Source organism: Hippocampus comes, unplaced genomic scaffold (genome assembly GCF_001891065.2).
Source record: "Hippocampus comes isolate QL1 unplaced genomic scaffold, H_comes_QL1_v1.1 scaffold92, whole genome shotgun sequence".
In the NCBI taxonomy this organism is placed as follows: domain Eukaryota; kingdom Metazoa; phylum Chordata; class Actinopteri; order Syngnathiformes; family Syngnathidae; genus Hippocampus; species Hippocampus comes.
Window position 1 is genome coordinate 605,200 of NW_017805379.1, and position 10,037 is coordinate 615,236.

The following is a 10,037-nucleotide window of genomic DNA, read 5'->3' on the forward strand; positions in this document are numbered from 1 at the left end:
CTGGCGGGCTTTGAAAATGGAAACTCGCACTGCAGGAAGCACAGTGGCTCCCAGGAGTCCGTTCATTCCAAAAAGGTTGCCATAAGCTACATTCATCCCCGGCCCCCGGTCAATGTCAAACACCTGGCAAAGACAACCAACGTGGGGAAACAAGCAGCAGCGAGAGGGACTGCCTTCAATATCCCTCCGCTTGTACAGAACAGAACACCACATTGCAACCCAGAAAAATTGAGGATTGTTCTTCAAACCCCAAAAAATGAATTATCCATGTATTTGATTATCAATTAAGTGTCGATTCGTAGTCACACATCCACAAAAAGTGTAAAAAGAACAGGGCAACAGAGACTCTCCTAGCTTCACTTTGCATCCATCGGGATATATTAGAGGTCTCTACAATAAAAGAAGCTTTATTACTCATAGGGTGCGAAGCAATTCAAGGGCAGTTCGATTTTAAAATGGAATGATTTGGTTAGATTCAGCTGGATTGTGATTCGATTCGATATTGTGAGACTCAGTTCGAGAGGGTATGATGCAACGAGGTTCTTGTTGGCATTTTACATGCATGACTGAACTTGACAGTTCTGTAAAAGCGCAATTTCTTTCAAAGAGATCTCTCAACTAAAAGACGTATCTCGATATATTTCAAAATGGAACGATTTGATTCGATTCACTCGCACCTTTTCAGTCAGAACCGATTTTCCGATTCAACCCATTTTTTGTTACCTGCTTAGTATACAAGATATGAAATTATAAATACAGAAGAGTCTCGTCAAACCTTAGCGATGTCTTTATCTGAATAAAACATAAACATTTACACTAATGCAAAAGCACAGAATGGACAAAACGTCAAGTCAGCTTGAATTTCAGTTGCAAGTCATAAATAAAATAAACTGAAAATTCCAACAGTGATGACTCATTACAGAGGCGACACTCTCCAAAAATAAAGCTACACAAGTTTCAAGTAATAGACAAAATGACAGCAACTCTGAGGAGAACAACAGCGACTCCAAAAAAAAAAAAAAAAAAAAAAAAAAAAACACTTCTGCTTCAGCATCAATTTACAATGATGCTTGGGGACGAAGGAGGCCGCCGCAATTAAGAGGGGTGGGGGGACCATTAAATGGTCAACTGTCAACATGTGGACACTTAAGGGAGGGGTGGAAAAAATGTCTTCCACACTTCAACCTTGCACCTGAGCATTTCAACAACATTACAGCCTGATGGTTGGCATGGGACCGTCACGATCCCCCCTGCTGGAACAGACATCTGTTAGGTTTTAAATGGATTACTCCATAATGAGCATGATTACAGTCTAATTGCTAAATCTATACCCTGTTAACTTTAAAGGGACATAAACTGCTCTTAATATCTAAGAAAATAGATCGGCTTCAAAAACCCCTAAGATCTTTGGGAGCTTTTGTTTTTATTTCTTTAGTCGGGCCATTTTGAGCTCTTATCAAACCGCCACAAAAAAAAAAAAAGTGAACAACAAACAGACTTGGTTGATGTTCCATTTTGAAAAGATATTAATAAAACAGGGCATTATGAGAGATGACTGCCAAGATGTGGACCCAAACCCAAGAGCGGTTTTAACAGTGTCAGTTTTACAGTGAAATACCACTTTTCCCATTCGCGAGTGCATTAGAAGCGAGTTACTTTAAAATTAATGTATCAGTAAGTTGGTCTCCCCCTGGGAACTATATGCTTGCGAGATATTAAAATGTGAGGCAATGAGCAAGCCCCCGTCTGGGACCGAGCCTGCCTCGCAGTAGCAATTCCGGCTTAACTGATGCTCCGACTTGTCCTGTGATGCAATGCAGCACCTGGGGTAGGACGATTGACGACATTTTGGAGAAAATATACAGTCCCTATAAAAGACTCAATGAAGGATCTTGGGGCCTGATTCAAATTCTTTTTATTTTTTTAATCTGTCATATTTCCATCCCAAGCATGATGGCAATCAAATTATACCTCAAATCAGCATTTGAGGTATATTTGGAGACTTCTTTTTTTTTTTTTTTAAATTCTGCAAACGAATCTTCAACTGTCCGTCTACCCCATTAAAAGCAAGATTCTTGGTTTTGTATTCAATCAAACAATGGCCATTTGGACATTAAGCATATTTTAATCGACTTTTGTTGGAACAAAGATTCAATTCCAGCACCCCACCCCCTTCCTCATGCTCTACTTCTTAAATGTCATTTAGAACGCGAAAAAACAGAAGGCTGGGAAACACTAGAGTGGCTGAGGAATTGTTCCCTTTCAACCTCATTATCTCCCCCCTACAATGGAAGATGGGGGCAGTAATATGCACTGTGGCGCCCCAAAATAGTCAAACAAGTCGATCAGATTGAAAATAATTAGCGCCTTCTAGTTTCTCATTCCGCTGCTTTGCGCTTTCGGCTCGGTTAAGTTTGGCTATCCGCTGCTTGGGGAAAGTGACGAATACTAGTTGCGAGCGCAGAACTGTATTTTTTTTATATAATGTGCACTGAATAAAACGCAGCATCGGACCCTCCAGCTACGAATATCAATTAAATTCTCAGATGCCAATTGACAAATAATTAATTATAAACAACGGAGGTAATTTAGGTAATGAAAGCCACCTGGCTAATGACATTGGTATCATATGCTGTGGCGGCGCTTCGCATTTGGTGGATCTGCATGCATGCGAGGTGTTGCGTGGTGAGACACTTCGGGGCATGGCACTGGCTAATTTGGATACAGAACATCTCTGATTTATCTCCCTTCATTGATGATGGGGTGGCAGGGGTAAGAAGGAAAACGTTGCTTCATTTTTTTTTTTTATTGTATTTGATAGTGACATCAGTTAAAGTTAAAACCATGTGGCTATGCCGACAACGTTCACTCTTCTACGCGTCGACAACTAGATACGCGAAAGCTGCTAATTACGCACGCTGATCGGCCAAACGCTCACATCTGTTTCTCAGCACAGCGTTTCGAGAACAACCGTACATTTTTTTTCCCCCTCTGTGTTAATGTACAGTATGCACGCGCTAGCATTTGAGACGGACGAGATAGAAACATACAAATGTAGCTGTCATGCAGCTTCAGATAAATACTCGCACAGCTACCAACAACTACCTGAAATGTGTTTGAATGTCCCTCGATGATGAAGGACAACGCTAACGCAATCGCTAGTGTTTGTCTCACCTAGTCAAAAGGTTATTTTCATCAACACGTATTTCCTGCGTGTTTTATTTGGTGCAATGACTCCACAAAGACAGTTTCTACCCTTAAACGTGTCCTTATAAACGGTTACAAGGCCAACTATAGTTGAGCTGCGTACATCGGTGTTTTTAGCGAAATGAGTTGAAAAGGCAACGCAGTCTATCGAATGTGCTTGGACAACATCCCCGATATGAAGAGGAAGTCATCATTGCTGTTCTTCCTCATCAAGTAATTGATTGCATCTATTATTCATGAATTCCTCAGTCTGACATAAATGTTGTAAACTCAGCACAGCTTCTCCTTGTTCTCCGTTGCTCCCCTCTGTTTAAAAAAAAATGCATTGGAGAAAGCTTCTAAACATGTCATTTTCCTGGCTGCTGATGACAATATGGTATCAATAATATTAAGCGGCAAGCCAGGTTCAAATTTGATTGTGATCAGGTAAATTGCTTGCGAGTTCATTTTTTAATCAAATTCCGTCACAAAAAAATATTTATTTCTTTTTTACAACACAAAAAGATCTGTTTTCTTTGAATTTAAGTGCTCTACTTGTCAGAGAAGATCTTATTAAATTCTGCTCCCATCCGGCTCATTAAGTACATATGTTTGTCACGTCAGCAAAATGTGCCGGGGATGCAAAGTGTGCATACAAAATGGCTTTTGCATGATGTCATTCATGCTTCTGATTTGAATTTTTCTTACTTGTAGGGTATTGACACAGCCTTCGTTGACAACAATCATTCTGAAGAGAATCTGTCTATTATTTTAAATCGACAAGTCAAATGTAGACGTGTAAAAGGCAGTGTTTTAACCAGTGAGTAAAGAAGAAAAAAAAAAAAAAAACACTGAAGGCACAATAAATAATCAATGAGCAAGTCCCTCGGCTTCGTCTTGAGCCGAGATATTACCATCAAAAACAAAGTGTCTGGAGTGAGGAAATCACCATATCAATGGCACATGCCACAACAAGCCTGCCCTTTGCTTTTGCCTCCAAAGATCACGCTGGATAAACCCCCACCAATAACAGAGAAATTAACAAATGCTTGACATTTGCTCAACATCCATTATTCTGACACTTCTCGGTGAATTTCAAAAGGCTGAGCGCATGCTTAATCAACATTCATATTCCCACAGCGATCCGCTGCGCCATATTGTGGCCCGCCTCGGTGCCAATGAAAATGGCACATTAAGGCCCAATTCCAAAAGAACATACGGAGGGAGGGACTCCTCGCAGGGGAGCAGTGCGTGTCTGTGTGTGTGTGTGTGTGTGTGTGCGGCACATTAGGGCCCAATTCCAAAAGAACGTACGGAGGGAGGGACTCCTCGCAGGGGAGCAGTGTGTGTCTGTGTGTGTGTGTGTGTGTGTGTGTGTGTGTACATAAGTGTAAAAGAAATAGTGAAGAGGAAAAAAAAAATATCTGCGATTCCTTTCGGGACGACATATGATGAGTGGGCTGAATGGCGTTTTACATAAGGGGGAAAAAAAGGGGTGGGGCTAATCATTACATTCACATCTATTCATAATAGACCACAGAAGGACAGAGAGGACTCACCTCCCCTCACTACTTATACTTAAGGGAACAAAGGGTGTATGAACTGCCCCCCCCTCCCACCTCCCTGTAGGCCCAGGGGAAGTTAGGCAAGACCTCAGAGACCAGCCCATCATTTCCAATTCTAATGTATGGCAGGAGAAGGACCTAATGTGACTGATGTCACACGTCTGGCTACGCTGGTGCCCCACCTTTGCGGCACGTCCTCCACTTGGGCAGGACACCACATGTTCTCTGTTACAAACAAATATGTATTAAAGTCTTTTGTCCGTAGTCTGCGTTGGCTTCGTGAAAGCTTACAGATACAGACCAATCATCATCGCGGTCGCACCGGAAAAACCGTGGGGCAGCGCACATGGTCAATTTCAGTCTTTGGTAATATCATCCATTTAGTTCTCCTATTGCTTAGACTCACAGTCAAAGCAATAGGCCATTAAGAGTCTTCGGGTAACTTAAGGAATGTTTTGGACAAAATTGACATAAGCCAGGTGAGATCATACAAATTCTGCAGGGGAACAAAAACCTTGAATTCATTTTGAATCGAAATAAGAGTCAAGTGGAATGTATGTCCTTACAATGGGTATAGGTGCTTGAGGCTTGTTGTTGTTACTCAGAGTTGATATTAGCATGCGCCTCCATTGTGAACCGGGGTAAGAAAGTGACAGTACCGTGTCCAATGATTCACCAACCTCCAACTCCCAAACCTCTCCGGGAGCAGCCCAAACCCGGAAAGAGAGGCCAGGGTGGCAGATGACTCCCAACATCTGTGTTATGCAGGCCGTTACAGATGAGGGGGTCTCTTTCTAGTCCGTCTGTGGGACCCTCCCACTCTCCTCCCACTGGACTGATGGTCGGTCAGACAGGCAAAATGAGAGACACCCCCGTGGAAATCAGCTTGAAATTGACTTTTACTTTCACTTTGTCCTGTGTTTGAATCATCCCCCATTTGCTGTGATTCTAAAATGATGCTGGCCCAATAAATTATTCAATGCTATTGTTTAACATCAAATTCAACAGTCGCATCAAGTGAGTGTTTGACTTTAATTTGCTTTTACTGTGACACTCGAGAAGAATCATTGTCATTTGTATTCAAGTGCAAATGTCAGTGAACTCTAATAAAGTTGTGACGCGTTGTAGATGGAAAGTCTGTAATGGGGATTAAATATGTTCCATTTAGACAAATGTGAGAGCGTAACAATGCCATTTTACAAGACTAAAGTTGGCGTAGTGACGAATCGGAATATCACCCCGCTTAAAAAAAATTAACAATATTTGGAAAATGAAAGTCATAATTTTGTGAAAATTAAGCCTTAAATAGACAAGACCAATCAGAAAATGAAAAGAAAGTTGGAATGTTTCCTAAATTGTGTTGACACGAAGATGCCGGTCAATGTATTCCCAATAGAAAAAGTCTACAATGATAAAAGTTATTTCACAGCCCTTGAAAAAAATTGCCAGGGCTGTCGCCCATCATCCGATTTAATAGGCGCATCACTATTATGGTTTATTTGATACACAGAGTCGATCCTATAAAAGAATATTGTCTGGCTCCCTCCCACAAAAACACGTTAGTTTTGTACTAAGACTATCCAGACAATTTTGAACGAATAAAGAAATAGTCTTCCTACGGTGTTAGCGTGAACCCACTCCAATTCTCCAGCCATGGCCACCTCAGCTTATGTTTACGCAGTGGCAGGGCTCCCGCGCAGTCTGAAGGGACTGGGGGGAGGGTGGGGGGTATGACTGGTGTACCCTGGTGCATGCTAAGAGATGATGGATGGCCTAGTCGATACGTTATGTCTTAAGAGCCTGATTTCCTGCCAGTCCAATCACTAACCCTCCAGAGTCCAGCTCAGCTGATTGGACAAGCAGAATAATTCTACAGGCTGTGAAAACACCGCTGCCGCGCCTGCCTGTCAGGCCCAGTGAGGAGACTCGGGCATTTTAAAGAGCACGGGCCTCACCAAGATTGCTTATGCTGAACGAAATAATAACAATAGCCGGCAAGACTAAACAGAAAAGCGGGCACCTCCGAGAGGCTGAGATTGTGCAGAATTATTGGAATGAAAATGGCTCCTGTGTTTTCCTTCAATTATTACACTCACCAGTACCACTTTCATCGTGAGGGGGGAGAAAATGCCATTTGGACGGTCTGCTGAAGTTAGGTTGGTCAACGGGAACTAAAAATATGTCGGCATCATAAAATATACGCAGTTTGTGCCGAAGTAGATGGGTCATGATCTGCATCATTTTTTTATAAATGGAGAATAGTCATCATATTACGAGAAAAAAAAAGTCATTAACAGAAGATGTCTTCAAAAGTTACGTAGGTATGGCTGCACACATGGGAAATTCGGCAACATGTTTTCCAGTTTGATCACAGGAAGAAATATATTATCGAATACTGTATATAATAACACATTATATAGGGAAATATTTTCCACCCCCCAATTCTCCGCCTTGACTATAAATAGTATCATTTGTCCATAGAACTGTAGTAAGTGCACCTCTTCAGGAGAGCTAATACTCCCTGTGCATACTCTCACAATGAAAACACCACTGCCATCTACTGCAGCGGATGTGCAATTACACTTTATTTTAGTATGGGAAGCAAAAGTGTCCCCTGTTAAAAGAAGACTTTGTTTTAATCATGATATAATGATGTAATTTTATATATTCATTTTTGGACATACTTAATTCCCTCACATTCAGCTTTTGTCCCTGTAATTAGGTTTTTTTTTCCTTTTAACTTCATAGTAACTGACTGCAGGACTCAAGTCGAGTTCAGACTATCCAGCATTCCACTTTGGGGAACAGCTAGTTTCCTCCAGATTGGTGATTAGGGCACGAGTGGAGGCATAGGAAGCTTCAAATGTATGTGACTTTGTAAGTGACCTCGGTGGGATCAGCAGTTGTGCTGTCCCAGGAGCCTTGGGGGATTACACGTGTTACGTTCAATAAAAAAAAAGGCCCTTGGTGTCAAGGAGAAAGGCAAACACCACCATTAACACCTTGCTTCGATTTGTGGGGGTGCAAGCACTGCATGGCAAAACACACCCGATAATTTTTACAGCGGTGGATTACTCCAAAGACCGGTGAGGAATTAATGACCACAAAATTAAACTGGACCATGCATATTTAATAACAGCACAAAACTGTTAATGATGCAAGACAGTTTGTACCAAAGCAGCTCATGGGAGACAATAAAATGCCGTTATACAGTATACCAGGGGTCACCAACTCCGGTCCTCAAGGGCACTTAGCCAGCATGTTTTAGCTGTTTTCCTCCTCCAAAACACATGATTTTGTGATTTCCCCTGCTGTATATTGTGCAGGGTGTCAAAAAACAAAGTTACTTCCATTTTCTATTTCATTTCAGGTCTCATTCTGAGAGATGTGAGGCGAAATAGCCTTTGACAGTGTAGGATTTTTTTTTTTTTTATGGACATCACATAGCTCAAACATGTAGTAGTCTAAAAATTATGCTCTGAATGACAAGTTTCACAAAGGCATAAAATGGATGAGTATGACGCTCCACAACCTTAAATCGGTAATACAGGAATTCAGTTCAGTTGCCAATTTCCGTCATGGGATTAATAAAGCATCCATCCATCTCTCTGTCGGGTCTACTGCATTAAGAGTATGTCAGTAATATATTACATGTTCCAACTTATGTACCAATTCAAGTTAATCGGCCACTGCGGGGACAAATCTCCAAGGATGCCTTGGAAATACGCTGGTTTACAGTACCTACTACCATACAGTACAACATTACAATAATAAAACAATATGATCTGCAGTGTATGGTAATACCCTGAGATTGGCTGGCAACCAGTTCAGGGTGTACCCCGCTAATGTCCAAAGACAGCGGGGATAGGCTGCAGCATGGCTGCGACCCTTGTGAGGATAAGCGGATTACAAAATGGATGGATAGTAGTAATAACAGACAACAGTACTGGTAAATTAACTTTCCCAGTGAGGGTTTTGTTTGTTTGTTTGTTTTCTGCATTAATAACTGTTGCAAGGTCACTTTTTTCAGTTCAATAGTGAATGTTGATTGATTTCATATACCAATCAATTGGGTTACTAGCTTGTTCACATAACAAATTAAACTATGGTTGTATCATTGCTAATGAAGGTGTACCCTTGAATGTAATTATCATCTCGCACATTCTCATTGACAAGAAATGCATATTATGGTACTAGAAGTCCAAACGCAGTGTCATGTGTCTGCCACAATAAAATACAACGGTGGCTGGTGACTTACTTTGGAAATCTCTCCCTTAACATCTTCATACACTGCCGTGTTGGTCTCAATTGCTCTGTCCATCTCACTATCTCCTTGTATTCCGCACGGGAGAGTTTCATCTTCATATGTCTGTAAAAATACATCCTTTTTAAAATGTGGCTGGCAGATTTGTATAAGGAGGAGCAGATATCAGCGAAACTGTCAAAACAAATTGTCATCATAGCTGGTCGTGTTTCGTCCTTTGCTTGAACAAACGCAACGAATCAACTTCGTATTTAGGGTTTTTAAACTGCTACCGAATCCGGACCGTGCGTTAGATGTAGTTAAGTATGGTAACGGAATGATAAAAAAGCCTGTAAAAAGGGTTTGTTTACCATTTATCCGGGACCCCTTGCGACAGCGTTTCCACTTCCCGCTTGGAAGTTGAAGTGATGACCCGGGAGCGAGCTGTGCGCCGATTGGTTTAGCCCTCCCCAGAGCTGAGTATACTACATTGTGATTTGCTCTTTTGTGGTATCGTGGGCAGGATTCTGATGACGACAGGCTGCCTCCCGGAAAGCGTGATTGGAGCACACACTAGCACACACGAGCGCGCCCACACTAACACACACACACACACACACACACACACACACACACACACACACACACACACACACACACACACACACACACACACAATCGCACACTCTATTCATGCCATAAATTAATCAGTTTCTTACACTGCTTGTAAGGTTTGCAGGTAAGATGGAAGTATCCCAGCTGACTTTGGGCCAGGTACGAATATGTAAATGAGAGAGGAATAGCTGGAACAAAAAAGCATGTAGAGTAAAATGACTTAAAAAATGTATAACTTCAAATCAAATATGACAAATCTTCCCATTGAAGTTCAGTATTTTATAAAGGCTTCATTTTAATTGTAATTGTAATTAATTTTCTCTTGATACACGAATTCAGAGATGTGACAAAGGATCAGGATATTTTTCCGGTTTTGTGTGTTTTTATTTCGCAAAGTTAATGCAGAGCATGTAGGAGCCTCCCTTGTC

At 41.5% G+C, this 10,037-nt stretch overlaps 1 protein-coding gene across 1 annotated transcript in view; it reads right to left on the bottom strand.

Moving 5' to 3' along the window:
• cdin1 (CDAN1 interacting nuclease 1) overlaps positions 1-9,477 on the bottom strand; it is a 61,838-nt gene extending 52,361 nt beyond the window's left edge. Inside the window, exons 1-2 of the mRNA XM_019872649.1 lie at positions 9,366-9,477; positions 9,010-9,120 (exon numbers count right to left, since the gene is read on the bottom strand). Of these exons, the coding sequence (XP_019728208.1) occupies positions 9,010-9,116 (107 nt within the window). The 5' untranslated portion in view covers positions 9,117-9,120; positions 9,366-9,477. The remainder of the gene's footprint in view (positions 1-9,009; positions 9,121-9,365) is intronic.
• Between the last annotated feature and the right edge of the window lie 560 nt (positions 9,478-10,037).